The sequence below is a fragment of the Rhipicephalus microplus genome, chromosome X (assembly GCF_043290135.1).
Source record: "Rhipicephalus microplus isolate Deutch F79 chromosome X, USDA_Rmic, whole genome shotgun sequence".
Lineage (NCBI taxonomy): Eukaryota > Metazoa > Arthropoda > Arachnida > Ixodida > Ixodidae > Rhipicephalus > Rhipicephalus microplus.
The window spans coordinates 343,991,907-344,010,107 of NC_134710.1; the positions used below are offsets into that span (position 1 = coordinate 343,991,907).

At 47.0% G+C, this 18,201-nt stretch overlaps 1 protein-coding gene across 3 annotated transcripts in view; it reads left to right on the plus strand.

The window, feature by feature from the left end:
* Nucleotides 1–18,201, plus strand: part of LOC119161165 (acyl-CoA Delta-9 desaturase) — a 167,186-nt gene that overhangs the window by 134,530 nt on the left and 14,455 nt on the right. For all 3 annotated transcript variants that reach the window (XM_037413517.2, XM_037413518.2, XM_037413519.2), the window contains 2 exons: nt 15,429–15,624; nt 16,239–16,369. In XM_037413517.2, coding sequence (XP_037269414.1) covers nt 15,429–15,624; nt 16,239–16,369 — 327 coding nt within the window. The remainder of the gene's footprint in view (nt 1–15,428; nt 15,625–16,238; nt 16,370–18,201) is intronic.

Genomic DNA, 18,201 nt, shown 5'->3' on the forward strand with positions numbered 1-18,201 from the left:
CGGTGTGCTCTGGTTCCGACAGATGGCAGAACGGTGACTGAGCTCTACAACGTTGAAGAGAAGTCAGAAGGCATTGCGCGGGCTTCGCCGATAAATCGAAGAGTTCCTAAATAGTGGAAGGACTGCGCTCAATGTAATGTCATCAGAGTATGAAGCCCACGCTCTAATTGAAATCCATGCTGAACTACACCTTATATCAGTAAAACGTACAACATCCACTGAAATAAGATAAATTGTTCCAGAAGTTATCTGTAAAATGTGAGCAAGAATGTAATCAACAAGGGCTTTAAGGCAAGCAAGGTGCCAGTTACTAGGAAAGTGACGGCGTTCACAGCACGTATCTGTGTTGCCAAGATCTGTTGAGCAGCTTGCAGAAAAAAAAAATCGAACATTCCCAATGGCTCTGAATATAAATATATGTGTTATTGTCGATATACATCGGCAAAACAAAAGTGACCCACTGGCGAACAATTTGTCCCTAGGGTTGTCAGAGGCAATACAGTACTCCACGGTGTTTAATTAGTGAGTCTACTGGATGGCATAGCGAAGTAGCGCTAGATTTGTTGTTTTCCGTGGTGCTGTCTGCTTAGAAGTATCTATCTATCTATCTATCTATCTATCTATCTATCTATCTATCTATCTATCTATCTATCTATCTATCTATCTATCTATCTATCTATCTATCTATCTATCTATCTATCTATCGAGAAATTTCGCAGTGAAAAAGGCATTGTTATGAAATATGCATCAATCGCCAATCTATTTTCAGCTTCTGTCATTCTTTTTCCAAGTCTGTGCCCGAGTTCGGGCGGAAATTCTGAAAGAAGTTCTCTCCGTTCGCTGCCTATGCGTGTCGTGGACGAGAAAGGCACGTTCGACCACTTGACAAGTGAATCGTTTCGGTTTAATAAAGTTTCAGTGCAGAGTAGTCCGGTGATGGAACCGACCAGGGCCGACTTGAGAATTCAGAGCTGCTTTCGCCATACAGGAGACGTGCGCGGCCTTCGGAAGGCACCTTCCCAAAGACAGCGATGCCTCCGTTCCCACTATTGCGACATCTGCTCACGCTCCGTGAACAGTTAAGTGCGACCGAACGCTCAGCTCGGTCGTCGTCGTGCGCTCACGTGGGCCCACGAGTAGAGGTGGTGCAACATTGAATATTTAAGTTGTGAAATGGAGTACTCATGCGGTGGCACCCCACACCTGACGCCGCTCACGCCTGGTCACTCGGCCGCGTTCTTTCCCGTGCCAACGTGAGTGCACACAGCACTCCTTTCTAAAACGAACGATGTCACTGCATCAGCAATTCGGTGACCAAATTATCTCCCAAGTTTTGCTGAAATGTTCAATCAGAAGTATCTCCAAAGCTGCCGATTTATTTCTTCCATCTGAACAGCAATAATGTTAGTCCTGGCCACTTGCATTTTGACTTTAGCATACAGCTTGAAGCGAATAGATGGAGATACCGAAACGACGATAGCGAATAGCCATACTGCGGCCCTGTTGTGCCTAATGTTGCAGCTGCATCGACGCACTCATATTCTTGAACAGTGTACAAGCTTGAACAAGAACAGTGTCTCGTGATACGGCTTTCGTTGTGGTTCTGATGCATAATCGCGGTGCTGGTTCCAAAAACCGCTTTTTGATTACGTAAGCCATCAACCCCCTCCCCCCCCCCCCCACTGTTAGGTAATATGAGATTTAGCGTATTAGTGCGATGCAAAGCTTAGCTCACCGCTAACTTACGGCACTTCAAATTTACGCGAACTGCTTTTCATTAGAATGCAAGCAGGGTTTCAGACACAGAGTTGTGTTCTTGCGTCACGCTAAGACGCCAGAACACAATACCTACTATGGACCCTTTTCAAAGACCATCCAGTCGGTGGCTATCGAAACGCCACAACTTTAATCGACTCGATGGAGTTGCCGCGCTGCTGCACGGTAGTTTATGAATGGCCGTTGAGTGGTTCAGGTATTTTTCGCATAAATTTGTGGTGTTTCGGATATTTATTTTCGTGTTCACGTCACCTAAAGGTAAATAATGTGAATTCATTTAGAAACTTAGGTATGTGTGCTGATGCCGTTTAAATTTTTCATCAAATTTTTCATTTGCAGTTACAAATGTATTTAACTTTCGAGTTTTTGAGCATCAAAACTATGGGAAGCGTGGGACACATGGCCAGGCGGCACGGTGAAGACGAGCAAGTCTTTGTTGTTGAGAGAATGTGCAGTTCCCGCGTTTCGAGGGGCAAAAATATGCTACCAAATAATCCACAGCGCTCGCATTTACTGCTTTTAAAGCTTACTAGTTACATTCCTTTTTGCCAAGCGTTTGTGCAAACACACGTGAACGAGAGGGCACGTTGGCGGTGTTTACGCTTCCTTCGCTCAGTGACTAAAGAAGTTTCGATGGAGTTATGGGGTCCTTCGTTGACTCGATAGACTTGACCTGAAGGCCTTCGAAGTGCCCCGTGTAGCAGCCCACTATTGACCATTGAGTCAATAGACTATCAGTTGGATTGCCTTCCAAGCACCCGTGTGGCGCAGGTATAAGCATCTCTTTCTCCAGTATAGTTAAATGAGTGCAACCCGTATTCGCAAAGAAGCCGCAAAGAACTCCAAACCGCATAGGCTATTCCATATTCTGATAGATGCATTCAAGCACCGCCTGCAGTCTAAAATAGCATTGGGACATGACTATATACGTTGAATAATTTCACAAATGTTGTTGCCAAGGCTTTAACAGCAATGCATCAAACTGCTCCTATTTTAGCGAATACAGCTTTGCAAGCAACTATTGACACCATTATTGGCTTATCACAACTCCTCTCTAAAGCAGGTTGTCATGAATAATGTATGTAGTGTACATTAAATTTGCGTTAGTTAGTGCATTGTACTACGGCTCCTACCTGAACGTGTGTCCAAGAACGGCACGCATAGTATTATTCATAGGAAAACCAAAAGAGAGAGAGAGAGAAACCAAGTTTGGCAACGTTAAAGTACGACCGTATTCGTTTCGATAAAGTAAGAAATGATACCAAGGAGAGCAGGCGCAGTGCGTGAGGGAGACTGGTCGTCTCATGATTCACGTTTTCAATTGTGAGCAAATTAGCGTTTGGAACTGCTTCCCTCATGCACTTTCCGGTTTTGCTTTCTCCGACACAACCTCGTTCCTCTTTGCCCAGCGCAAAGACAATACCGCCAGGTAACAATGGGAGAACATACAAAAGATGACGAAATAGTCGCCATGACCGAACGAGAGGGAACGTTTTTGTATTCACGCGAGACAAAGATGGATGACAAGGCCGAATAACTGTCGCCAACCGTATGATGCCGTCACAAAATAAAAAAATGAAAATAATGGAGACTGATTACTGCGTGAGCATGGAGCTGACCTTGATGCGTGAGAGAGAGAGAGAGCAGGGGAATCTCAAGATTAACCAAGAACCCTAGCGGTGAGTTTAGTATACGGTATTCTTCTGATTTTCATTGCGACAGGAACTAACGATTCCAAGATATGAGCGTTCAGTATCCATCTTTCTGCCCTTCAAGTCGACTTCGCGTTGTCATCCGTCCGACCAACGCGTCCTCTCACCTAATAATGGATATCGAACTAATTTGCTTGTGGTAATTAGTGCAACACGCTCACCGTTTTGCGTAGTGCTGAACAAGTCACGCAGTTGCGTACACTCGCCCGCAAAATATCCCGGGACACGCAAACACCGCATTTTGTTTCTGAAAGCGATGACAGTCACTAATGTGCCCATTTCGAACGAGACAGCAGTCATTTCTCCATACACACGAAGACGACCTTGCGAGCATCGTATTTAGATATTGTAGCTATTGCATTGAATGTGTCTATAGTCGCGGCAAAGTGTCACCGCTGTCTGTGGGACATTAGTAACGCTCGTGGCAAGTGTGGCGCATTGGCAACACTTCAAGGAGGCGTGTGAAAATTTGAGGGGCTCGTTTTTCTTTGTGAGACAATATTAGTTGTCACCTCAGACACAAGTTAGTTCCCGTTACCATGCAAGGTGGCGTGACATATATTAAAGATAACTGCTGGAAGGGATAAGATTATCGGCTACTTTTTTTGTCGCGATGCAGTAGTTCTAATGCCGGTTCTCGTATAGGAGATTTCCTGACTGGTGTGCCGGTTTGTCTTGAGTAAATTCACAAGGTTGTATCACCAGTGATACGAAAACGTCTGCGTGAAAACCTGAACACGTTGGATGATGGCGATATGAGCCTAGATTTTTTTTTCAGTTGTGCTTCGCGAATACGTATCTAGGCGAAGCGTGATGTTCATCACGGTAGATCGAAGCTCATCAGCTCATTCTCCGTTGGTTGTGGCGCAACAGTACGCCACGCCATTCCATTGTTTTTGCGCGTTCCACTCAGAAGGAGACTCGCACGACCACGAAGCCATTGAGAGTGACCCGAAAGTTCACTAAAACATCAGTGTCAATTCGTCTAATAAATTTTCAGTTGTTCGTGGATCTTTTTTTTTTCTTCATGCGAACGAAACATGGCAGCTGCATACCCCCCCCCCCCCCCCCCAAAAGAACACAAGAAAAAAAGAAAAGAAAGGGTATAGATGAGCAGAGACAAATACGCAATATGCACCATACATACTACAAGCACATAAATTGCAAACACGGGCACACATCGAGCGCTAGTTTACACCTGCCTTAATGATCACGATTATGCTCGAACCTATATGGACATAGGCGTGTCCAACAGCACGTTAGCAGCGCGACACATCCATGCATCTGCTGGTATGGACGGCCTTGCTAGCGGGCAGTCGCCACAGAACGGTGTCAAATGAGCTTCAAGTCACGCATTTTTTGTCCTTATGCTCCCTGCCGCCGGTTTCCATTACAGGAATTCATCGGTGGAGGCGTCTGGCATGGGCGAACTGTGTTTCCAGAGTGAGATAACAAAAAAAAAAGAAGAAAGAAAAAGATACAGTCTAGCGAGACAATTGCGGTTGTTTCTCACGATGCGAAGGGCCCGTCGTTTCACACACTTGTTCAGCGAAGGGCAAACGTGCTAGGAGTGTTTCATTTGGCCATTGGCTTCACGTACACATTCTTCATCCTCATTAGCATGTTGATCTTCATCTCCTTCAACGACATTCTATGAGTGTGAGAGCAAACTAGAGCTTCCGAATCTCTCTAAAAAGAGACACTATGATCCTGCCCTTTCGCACACGATAAACGCCTCAGCTGATATGCCACCGAACTGGATTCAACCATGACTATACTTGATGAAAGCACGTCTATCTAGCGACCATGGTCGATATCAGTTGGTCAAATTGGCCTGGCATTATTCGGCCCCATTACATTTTAGCTCTCACTCTCACAGGGCACAGGACAGGTGATTCTTAAGCTCCTGTACTCTGTAATCACTTCTTCGTCTCTGCGTTTCCTTCGCGGCTCTTAAGGATACACTGTTCTTTAGCATCAACAGCGCGGACGGTATCGCCTCTACAGCTGAAACATATCAAGCTGCAGCGATAAGCGTATTTGCTCTCATGTTATTCAATCGGTGTGAGTCATCTGGAACACTGTGCTTTAGTTTGGTTTTCCTGTCTATCTTGTTCGTAACATTCTGCATACCAGGACGTTATTTCGCGCCTGTAATACTCACACGGTCCGTCATTTGGGTCCGCAGAGGAAGGAAAGAACTTGCGTGCTTCCTGTTAGGGTCACAGTCTCAAAAGTTTTTCGGGGGAACTGCACAGTTACACCGAAAAGGGCTCTTTGCCCCTCCAAAAGACGAAATGTGCGCAAAAGATTGCACACGGCGCGGCAAGGAGGGGCACTTTTCTCCTTGTGGAACAAAGCGCCCGTTTTTTTCAGAGTAACTGCAGGAATGTTCTCGCCGTGTGCAAACGACCCATGTGTGCCTGCACAAGCCATGGTCGGGATAGACTGCCCGCGCAAAGGTGCAGTCTAGCCCGGCTATGCACAAGCCTGTTTCCTTTCAGACAGCGCCGTAGCGTGGTGTGGTGTAGTGCAACGTTACCTAGATTTCCCGTGCCTGCCGGATGAGCGCGAAACGCCGGTCATCTATGGCGGCGCTGCCTACGTAGGGGTAAGGGTCTTTGTACTTGGCCTTTGAGATCGGCAATTTTGGTGTTCGCTACTGATTTTAAAAGATGCCTTGTATTAAAAAAGTTGCTTATTGAATAACAGCGCCACTTACGTAAGGTTATTTATATTTACGTTTACGCCTTTTTAAAACATTTTTGCGTTGTTTTTGTTGTATATAAGCTTCAAAAACGTAAAAACCTATTTGAAGACATCCCTATTTGAGTGGCGCCACCACCGTAGTTCCGACGACCGTCTCTTCCCAAGTGACCGCCGATAATCCGGCAGGCACGGGAAATCTAGGAGGCGTTGTGTAGTGGTTAGTGCACGGGCATGCTGAGTGGTCGTGAGTTCGAATCCCGTGGGCTTGCGGCAAACATTCCGAAATATATTTCTTAATGTGATGCTTGCACTTCGATTGTACAGCCAGTCAAATGCCTGCACGAACTTTGAAAGGCCTGTTAAGTCAACAAATACCAGATTTTTTTCTTTTGCGCAATATATCTGTTGCTTCGTTTTAAACGCGAGAGCGTGGTTATACTCCTTCGCAGTTGCTCCCAAAATAGTGCAATTGGCGTGACAGGTTAGTTACTCATCTACAAGAGCAACCTCGGTGCCCCTTTTCCTCCTTCACTTTGTAGAGTGCGCGCTCGTGGTCCCGCCAGGCGTTGCGCGTGTGACGACGCACGTACTCATCGAGTTCATTACTGCGCATGACAAGCGAAAGAATAAGAGAAAAAAAATGAAACGCCACACCACGTGTGTCATCTTAGTGAACCTTTAGGCTACGTCCTTGATAGCGCGTATATCGGTGATATTAAGAAAGAGGTGTCTGAAGTTGTGTGTGTGTGTGGGGGGGGGGGGGATGCATTCGTGAATCTGGCGTTCACCCAACAGCGGTCTCGCGATATGCCAACGTCTCGTGAGTCAGTCAGTGGCGTGAGGAAGGGACACGCGACGATCGATCGCAGGGCGGCAAATGCTGGGAGGAAATGCGCGCGTTCCGCCGGCACTTCCTCAATCGTCGCCGCGTACAAGAAATTCTCAATCAGCGAGCGGACCAACGAAGAAGCCCCGTTCTTTCCTCCTTTTCTTGTTTTCCACCTTCAAGGTAGCGCGCGCTATGCGCCAAGCCTTCCTCGCACGTATTTATGGTGAACATGCGCCGGCGAACCGTAGGGGCATTCGATGAAAAGAAAATTAAGAGACAAATTGCCCTCCACCTCCCCTGAGGGGTCTCCTGTTCACACAGATGCGCTATAGCTCCCGCGCCGGGCCGGCATGCAATCGTGGCAACGCGTGGGGGGCCCCCGGTCATGTTTTGGAGGTCTCGATCACGCTTACGAGGAACTCACGTGTGTGGAGACACGATGCGTATACGCACGGTAGCGACGTTTTGTTTCGCAGCCGCCCTTGTAAGTGGCGTATAGAAGGTAACCCCCTGATTTCCAGGACTGAGTCCTCGAAAAACAACCAACACGCGGGCAGTCGGCCGCTCGTAATATTCAGCTGCACAAAGGGCGCATTCGAAATCAATTAGCCACGGTGGCTGACGAGAGAGTACGAGGAAGGAAACGCTGCCACGTATTTCCTGCGTCATAAACATTTCGCAGATCCCCGACGAAGAAGCAGGCGCGTTGTTGAAAGGGGAGGTGGGGCATTTGGTTATAAATCAGGGGACAGAGAGGTTTCGTCAAACTAAGTTTTATACCGTTTTTGTACTGTGCACCCAAAGCGACTCGCGATTTCGTCTTGTACGAACAAGTGCTATAAGGCGCGCTCAGCAGACATTTTTCCGCTTACAATTTTGTACACTCTCATCACGTTAGGTGTTTACGCAATCCCAGGGTACCTTGATTACTCACTGCGCTCTAGCAACCCCTCCGCGTTGTTCTAGTGGCTAAGGTACTCGGCTGTGTCCTTCTTGTATCTGTGTCGTCGTTTTGTTCTCGCGCTATAACTATCGTCATGCCATACCAACTAGCCCAAGCTGCCACACTTCTATGGTGACCAGCAGTTCACGCGATCAAATTCCGGCTGCGGGGCCTGCATTTTCTGTAGAGGCACAAATGCTGTAGGCCCGTGTGCTCAGCTTTGGTTGCACGTTAAAGAACCCCAGGTGGTCGAAAATTCCGGATCCCTCCACTACGGCATCTCTCATAATTATATGGCGGTTTTGGGGTGCTAAAGCCCACATTACAATAAAATCATATGAGTACATTCTAGACGGTACGGCGCCTGCCTGCGGCACTCGCAGTAATACCTTGAGCGCATACAATGCGTAAACCAGAGCGCGGCGGTAAGCTCTGCACCATCCTTAGTGAAACGTGCCAAGTGCAGGAGGTCAAACAAAAAGTAAATACTAAAAGGGTCATATTGTTCGCGTCCGCAAAACCACCACCTTATATTCAACAAACAACGAATCACCTACATTTATCTTTCTTTTCATATCGCCCGATCGCTTGCATACAACACTGCGTCGGCAACAGTTTTAACCCCAAATTTAAGTGTAATAGCTTTTTTTTTTATCTAGGCCGAAGCAAGAATTCTACAAATAGAGGGAGGAGTCATCTGCACGGAGGCTGTTGTTGCATTAGCTTTAATGCAGCCTGCAGAAGATTCAAATGTGATGCTATATAGTAGCCAGTAAGTGTTGCTTGTTCCAGCATTAGATTAGGCTGCATTCTTTTTGGTGTGTGAATTTCGAGAGTGCCCGCATACGACACCAAAAGGTGCTTGTGTCCAACATGTTTGCTGTGCGGATCCCAAAGGCCCTCACTGTCTCGGTGAAAAACCTTTGGAGTTGTGACTTTACAAACGCATGTACCGGCGGACGCCGGATCGACCTACCTGCTACAACGGCTTGGACTATAGGCCCGCTGTGGAGCGGCCGCCATCGCAATGTGGTGCAGCGCAGGGAAAAAAAAAACGTGATTTACGCACAGGGGTCTTCTCTCACTTTCACCAGCTGCGCAAATGCAAACAAAAAAAAAGAAAAGCAAATACACAATCTCCGCGAAAGTATCTGTACGCACGCGGCTCAAGCGGAACGAGGAAGACCTGTGCACAGCGCGAATCTGTTCGGCCGGAGAGCGCCAGGCGCGTCTGTAATCACCAACAACGCACGGCGTCATGTTGCGCTTTCTTCCCACTCTTCCTCTGTCGCTCATCGCATGAGGAATGAATGTGCTCGCGCTTTTAGGGTGTCACCCACGAAAGGTAAACTGGCGCTCTGTTCTCTCGTCCTTGTCGTCGTGAAGGGCATGCGCAGAGACACTCAACTTGTCCTGTTGGTGCAGACACGCGCACGCTGACACCTTGAATACGCGCGCTGAAAAGACATTTATACCATTCTTTTCTTTATGAAACGCATGTAAAAACTTGAATGAGTGATTTCACCCAGTTGTTCTTGTGCGACCATACCCCCCCCCCCCCCAAAAAAAAAAAACAACGTGCTGAAATTACTCCTTCAATTTCTATTCCAAACTTAAATGTGTTACACAAAAAAGATTGACAGAAACGTGCTCTTCAGAACGCGTATTCACAAAAACTTAGACTAAAAGTGGGATAGTAGCAGCTATTACTGATGCTCTAAGTATCACTATAGAGAAGCCGACCGGCTAATAGCAAAACGCACCAAGAAGTTCGAGGAATGAAATAAAGTTTTTACAAACTGGCACGCATGCATGACCTCTAGTGCATTCCAAATTCACCTGCATGTATTTTTTTAATATTTTGTTAGAAATAGATATAAAAACAGCATAAAATAAGGATATTACCGAAAAGAGAATGCATAATTGGGATTTAGGACGAACACGTGGGGATTAAGGACGGAACCTCTACTTCCGGGGTTCTCGCTAAGTCAAGTGGTGAGTGCGCGACGAGGATGTTGGAGGCAGTGTTGTCGAGAGAAAATCCTTCGCTCGAGAGCCGCCAAACCCGTCAACCGTGTGGCGCCGACGCACTTTCCGGATTATTCGGACAAACTCTGCTGTAGCCTGGACTCGTATTTTACAGCCTAGACCAAGTTCCCACACCGCGAAAGTCCCTCGACACTCGAAATTCAGCGTTATTGTATTTCCTCGGCCAACGACAGCAGAGACATATCGTCGCCGTGCCGTTTCAAAGGAAGTCTACGTGATGGCGCCGTCTAAATAAACTTCAGAAGTACAGGGTCGTCAGAAATTCCCAGGCCACGACAGCTTAGCAATACACGGGATAGGAGCCTGGGAACTTCTGGGGGGGGGGGGGGGGGCGCCGTACGTCACTCTAATAATGGGGCTTTTTACAGTGGAGACTATTCACCCGGCACATTTACAGTGCCGGTGAATGGTAGCCTTTGAAGCGCTGACCAGCCTAACTCCAAGCCCGGGCAAGGTCATTTCTTTGTCTTTCAGTCCGGTGCACGCAAGCATTGTCCAGGAGTAGACTACAATGTTTGTGTGTATCAACATAATTGCAATTCCGTGAACTCTCTGCAACGAGCTCTTGCACGATGATTTCTGCCGTTCTTTTTTTTTTTCGGTTACAGAAGTACATTTACACGATCAAAAATGAAAAAAAAACTATTAATTGACAATATCAAAACAGCTTTACTATGTAAGCCTACTCCGCTCTAGGCCGCGTGAAGAAATTAGAGGGAACTGAGAAAGTAAAAACTACCCAACTTGGGCTACGTGCAATGTTGATTCTATTTTTTGTTCATTTCATTTTTCACATTAGTAAGAACGTCTGTCTGGAGTGCGGTCACCGGGCAGGAGAACGCAGTGCCTGCTCGTTTATTACAGCGCTTAGGAGTTACTTAACAGACCAGAGTATAGTATCGGTCTTGTGGTGTGCGCATTCAATTTAAGCTAAATACAACCACAAAACAAGGAAAACAAAAGAGGGGGAGGGCATTTGTTTCACCTTTCCACACCACTGTTTTCCGGCCTCTTCTTTTACGCCTCACATTTCCCGATCTATCGCACGTTGCGAAATCTGTAACACTTTCTCAAACTTCTTCGTTAGCCTACAGGTTTCTGCACTACGTGCTGCTAAAATATGCACTCGCATAATTCAATCACGATGAACTAATCCGACGATAGCAATAAGCTGCCAGTAATTATTTTCAAGATTGTTGCCACCCCAACCAGTTAGTATTAGTCTTTGCTCCTCATAATCAGGGTTTCCTGTGACTAATTCACCGAGATAGACGTTTTATTACACGTACTTGAAAAGGCCGGCTGACAGTCTATTTAACTGCTGCAAAGTTGCACTGTTTTATGCCAAGGTGCTGATTAGTTCAGTGAAGGTTGCGATATTGATGCCGAATGGACTTCTTTATCTTAAAAGGAAAAAAATATTGATAGATAAGTATGCAGCTATATAAAAAACATTGAAATATTCATAATTGCTGCAAAATTCTACAGTCAAACATTGGTTACTGAATCTCTCTTTTATCCTCATCAGCATTTACTCACCATATTTGCTGTAAACATTTGATATGTACCGTGATATTCTCCAAATATATATATCATAATTTTCTGGAACTATCATAAGAGCAAAAGCCATTCACTCACTACATCCTCCAACATGCCGTCAGTAATGAGGCTGGCTGTGGAAGTACTTGGTGCATTTAACAGAGATGTAGTTTTACACGGTGTTGTAATTACTCGAAGATAAGTAATTATATATTTTGTTTCCTCCTTTTGCTTGCCGTCATTCGACAGAACTTGAAAAAAAAAACAAGTCAATTATCTAAGATGTTATGCTTGCATCATCCAAGCTTAAACCGCCATGAGTTAGTCTGCGCACCTCTCGACGTGTTTTTTTTTCATGCACCTTTTAACACTGACAGAAACGCTCATACGAGCAGAACATATAGGTGGCACGAACTTTTGTCTGTACGTGGAGACACTTTCTTCAATAACGCCTGCAGGGTTCGGAGAGTGTTCTGGCGTCGATGCCCGCAAACTATACGGCGCACCGGGATGGAGGCGTCAGGGCACCCGATCTCCCGCAGGAGTTGCGAAGCCCGGCTGAAACACACACACACGCGCGCGCGCGCAAGTTGCCTGGTATGCAACATGGGAACTTTACATGATTGCATATAACGCGGCATGATGATTCATTCAAACACCATGCCGCCTGACAGCGGCAACATTACATGATCGCTTATTTGTCTTCTGCCACTATTTATGTGCACGTCAAATAATCCCAAGAGGTTCAAATACACCGGTGTTTCGGCATCGTAGCGTTCTCTTTTGAACTTCAAAACTCGATGTGAAATTGGAAACTTGATTCAATTAACACCTTTGGCGTTCAGACTGTCCCACTTTTTCAGGCGATAATTGCGAGCGTAACTTCGAACGTTCTTCCCAGTGTCACAACTTGCTTTTCATTAAGGTTGTGTCAAACAAAGAGAGGAGTCCTCGAAAATTTTCTTCCTTCATCCGTTCTTGGTGCCCTTATTCGTTTTTCCGTCAATCGCAACACGAAGCTTTGAACGTGCTTCGAGACGGGACGGAAGCAGGACGGGCAAGTGGGAACTGACCGGCGTACGTGACAGGCTGAATAGACCGACCGGTGATGCTGTGCCCGTGGAACCATTGCCACACGCTGCTCGCTCGACCTTTCTCCACGCGCTGCCTGAGCGAGAATGACCGCCCGAACAGGCCTGTGATGTCACGCTGCCGCTCTGCTATGAATGGAGCACAAAAAAGCATGAGTCATGCCAGAAATATTTGCTCCCGAGAAGACGAAAAGACGGTGGGAGTGGGGAAGGGGCGGGGGGGGGGGGATGCTGCTGCTTGTGCATGCCATTCTTTCGCATCTGCTACAACGCATGGTTGCAGTGCGTTGTGGCACCTGCGACGTCTGTGTCACGCGGTCTTTCTTAAGCCAACGAGTTAAACTCAGTGCTTCACAGCGGAATTCAGGCGATCTTGGTTGGCGGGAGAATGAAGTAACCTGGCCCCCGATAATCTGTAATTATGAAAAAAACAACAACTGCAAACTACCAAACAGCCGCAGTCAGCACAAGTATGAATTCCATCAATCGTAAATGTTCTATCCCAACATATTCTGCTCATAACGAGCGTCTTACAAAAATAAAATACGTATACAAGTGTACGCATTCTCCGCAGCATGCATCGGCTAAAACAGTCGTGTCGCCATTTTGAAAAGGTGTCTTGAGTCAGTGCCAGCTACCCTATTCGTGCGCAACGTGGTGTTTACGTGCCTGCGACACAAAGATTCATAGCAGAGATCGAAGCTAATTTTCCTTATTCGTCAACGCACTAAATGCGAAGTGTTGTGGGACCCGTGCTTAGCAAGAACTTCGCGTTCTGAACGCTGCATAGCTGTGCTCATCTGATATTGTAAAGGACAACGTGATCTACGTAGTAACGAAACATCAAAGAGCTCCGAGACAACTAGGAGTGTTTTCGACTATCGGAGTACGGCGTGGAGATGACGCGTATATAAAAGAAAAGTAGAATGCTGTCAGCCCTTTTGTCAACCTTACTGCCGACATGCTTCCAGGCACACGTGCCTGTGATTTAAGTCAAAACATTTTTTTCTAGTTTCAAGGTGATGAAAGTACTCAATATACGTAATCACACGTAGGATTCAAAATCCCTTCGGAGGCTTTAGACGCGAAATTTTGCACGCAGAAAATGTGCAGCAGTGCCTAACGAATCCCTTGTGGCTTCTGTTCGAAGCTTGTAAAGTTACCATGTAACATTGACATAACTCAATCTCCGTCGAAGTGACAAATGAAGTTTTACATGGAGGAAATTTATAGAATTCGGGTTTGGCCGCCTGATAGAGGTACTGAAAAATTTATGACAAGCACTCTTAACAATAACAGCCACCCAGCAGAATTACCACAGGTGTTGTATTTCAGTTTAAAATATTTTAAAAAATAACTGGGGGTGGAGGATGTTGAATAAAAGCGGTACGTCGTCAAATGAAATCAAGCAGTATTCACTAGTACATTTTTGAAAATAAAGAGCGCAGTGTTCGTAACATCCTGTCTATCACCACCTAGCCACACAAACTGAACTAGCTGCCCGCCAAAATCTACTCGCCCGCGAACTATCGGCGAAACTTGCAAAAAAGAGACGAAAGGTTGACGACCATTGTTACCACAAGGTCTGGCGCTCGCGTGCGTGGGTCGACGGGCCCCCAAAAAGAAGGGAAGCTTATATTTTTTCCGACATGCGTTCCATTGGCGCAAGCTGGTTTCGGGGCACTTTCGTCTCGTCCAGCTTCAATGACCCTGTACGAAGCAAGACGGGGGACAGCAAGGCTTTCGCTGAACGAACTCGCTAGACGTGTCGAGAAGACATCTTCTAGGCTGGCTAGTCTAGAGGCTGTTGGTCGAATCCGAGAAGTCTCTTTCTCAGCCGATTGCTTTGTACTACCAGTCTGCTTCTTCGAGCTGCAAGGGCTGGGACTTGTAGCTTGGAAATGGAGAGAGTAAAATGCAGCCAAACCGTAGTAGAGGATTCCCAAATTCTCACTGGTTCCTGGGATAGGGTGGTTGTGGTGGTTGGTCAGCTCTCTTGCTGAGCAACGTAAGCGGTGTTCCACAGAGGACCAGAAGCATGGAGATCAGAGAAGGGCGCTCGTACCTGGCGCTGCTTCACCTGGACTACAAATGCGGCGGACTAAGTGCTCGAGTGAGATTGAGTCTTTTGTTTTCCATTTCTGTTACAAAACACTACGTTCGCGCTAGAAAAAGTAAAGCGCACACCTGATGATGGCAGGTCAGTTGTGTCTTAATTCTTACTCCATTAGCTCGGAGGTTAAAAGGTCGCGTTTGATACGAGTCGAGAGTAGTGCTGACAATCTAACTAATGCAGTTGTGGTGGCAGAAATGCTTAGCTCTTGCAAGGGGCCTAAAGAACTTGCTTCGTTTGTTTTTGCCTGAGCGCATCTTGGTGATGACAATGTATGTGCACTGCCTCCCTGACTGATGGCACATGTGCGGCGCAACAGCATGCCGTGGTAGTGTACCCTTTGTGTCAAGTGTTCACAATATATCTCGCTCACGCGTATGAACTGTTGTGTAAGCCGTTACCCTCCGCCTGTCCACTTACCGCACTGACGAGATGTATATAGCGCGAGATTTCGAGCTCCAAATTACGTTCACTTGTGCTCCTCACGTGTTGCACAACTGACACATCGGTTGGGTACCTCACCCGGAGCCTGTATCGAACACGTGTCATTTGCGTAGCTCGTTGGAAGCGAGTATTTTTCGAACGAGTTCTCATATTACTGACGAAACTGGCGATGCCCCTGCCATTGATGCAAGTACTTAAGTGTGACATTACTCTTGTGGTGCAGATCATCACATCCCCCAGCACCACTGTGCAAGAGCAGCAGGCGGTGCAAAAGGAGGCTGATAAAGCCGTACAGCCAGCCTTCAAGACCGAGGTGGTGTGGCGTAATGTGGCCGTGTTCGCCCTGCTGCATTCCATGGCCCTCTACGGCCTCTATTTGAGCATCACGAGCAAAGTCAAGTGGCAGACAGCCGTTTTCTGTAAGTGCCTCTGCTGCTTTGGTGCACTGGGGACTAGCGAGCTGACACTTTTGACGTTTGTGCCAGTGCGATCTGTGCGAAGGGTTGTGTGCATGCAAGTGAGGCAAAACGCAGGCGAAATCTGCAAGCGTTTCAGTTCTGCCTCAAGCGCAAACTCTATAGATAAAACTTTGGCAATAATATATATAGCACTGTAAACTTCTTAGAGTATTTTATATGGTATATGAGCCTGAGAAAAAATGACTTTCCTAGTCACCCTCTTACTTCAAATTTTTTAAATGTTATGTGAGTAATGGCACAATACAACCAAAGAACTTGCATGTATTAGTCTTTTGACCATGAAACCTATTGTATTTATATTTTCTTTGTGATGTATCAGTTACTATTTATTAGACAGAAAAACTGAACTTAAAGCTACATTTCAATGCTATAACTAAATTACAAATTATGCTTATTTTCTCAACTGCTGTTTCCGAGCAGGCTTTTCAGCAGTAACACTGCATCCGAAAACAGTGTTTATACGGTCCATTGTTGACGTTAATCTATTTTGAATCAGAGCAATACCTTTCAAGTCTTGATTACACACCAAACTAACGGATTACAACATCTTGCAGCTGTCACGTGGGGAGTCTGCGCCGGCCTGGGTGTCACGGCCGGAGCGCACAGGCTCTGGTCTCACCGCTCGTACAAGGCACGTTTCCCGCTGCGGGTAGTGCTTATGATCTTCAACTGCATGGCTTGCCAGGTGAGTCGCATACGTGAGCAGAGCTTGCGCCATGCGCATATCACCCCCCCCCCCCCCCCCCAACACACTGACACACAAGTAGTGTGACACAGCCACGCCGTTTCCGGTGGCAATTCTGATCTACCCAATGCATTTTTGTATCGATTACTCATGCTTCGCATTACGACATTGGAAAAGGCGCAACCAAGCAGAACACCACGTTGGCAATCGAATCTGCGAAAGTGGCAAGGTACTGTGCTCGTGACTCGTCGGCCTCGGTTTCAGGAGCGCAGCGCCTGCCCTCGTCCTTCGATGTGCACGTTGTCAATGGTGATCCACCGCACTCGCACAGACACGGCATGACAGTTGGACTTGCACGTTATATTCGCAAGCGCTTTTAGCAGACTTTCTCAAAAGCTGGACATAGCTGAACCCGTGTGGACATTGCAAAGTAGTAAACAAGAATTACGTGAATTAAACACCCACGGTTTCTTGTGGATATACAATAATCCCTTTTTGGCGTATACGTAGACCGCTTATAAAGTGTGTCGCGTCTAAAGAACGCGAGCTATTGCCAAAATAATGCTGCCCTGCATTTCTCATTTTTCCCCTACCCCCCTACTCAACGACTATTATATGGTCACCTGCGTTCAACATGAATGACTAAGAGGGCTGCACGCGTCCGGCTATTCTTGCAGTAATACGAGTGACGATACTATCGTGACTATTTCCAGCGATAAGTGGGCTAACCACGAAGCGCGCACGAGCTGCAGCATCACGAGATACAGAAAGGAGCACTGAACGCGCTTACGTGGGCGAGAGTCTTCGCGCGATCCAGTTACGAGGGTGAAGCGACGCTCGTCGACTTAGCGACGCCGACGCAAGCGCCATCGAGGTCGACAGAAGGAGCGCTCAGACGCCCGCTGAGTTGCGTGCCACGTCCGTTTGCGCGGGGAGTGGTGAATCCGCGGTCAACCCCGGTGAGCAAGAGCCACGACGCGTAGACGGGGACCACCCGAATTCCTTACATCACTGGGGCTTACTCGAAGGAGCCTCCGGTTGGGTGTGTCGAATCAACTGTATCGTGCCGGTCAACTCGAAGCGTCGGGGCTCTTCATTTGGAGAGGCGCTGCCGTCGTAAATAGCCGCCCGCTGAGTGCTAATTGGGTTGCGCTGCTTAGCCGAACTTGCTAGGGAAGGAGAAGGGAGACGTTTCGCTCGCGATGAGTTCACTGCTGCCTTCTAAGTCTCACTCTATATGGCACAAAAGTTCAGCCGACAAAAGCGAGCTCTCTTTGGTTGCACAAGTATACTAGTCGGATACATTTAAGGGTGCCGCCTGGCCGAGGTTATCTGAATTCAGCATGATTAGCAATTGCATCTGCGCTTGTAAGAGATTACCCCCCCCCCCCCCGTGGTGGAGGCTCGTTTCATTAAAGATCGCCGTCCTTTCCGAAACGATCCGAGAAGAACATTAAAGCACTGCATCTCCACAAATGTACCACATGGACATGGTTAACGGACACCCTGTGAGGAATCGTGCGCTATGATCAGTTTACCGCCACTTTTGTTTGAATGCTCCAACCCGCCATCATTTGGTGCGCTCGCCGCCTGACACATTCAAGGTCTGATTATGCCCCCCCCCCCTTTTTTTTTGTTGCACCATGGCCGACACACATACGACGTAACTAGATGGTTCCAAACACTCCATTATCACTTATGGTTTGGTTTCCCATGTGGCAAAGAACAGCGCAAGTAAAAGAAACAAAAATACCTTCAGAACTCGGGGCTTCTTTTACGTTTTCTTTGCCTACGATTCACGCAATCCTTTCATAACGTTTCCTGCGTGTACA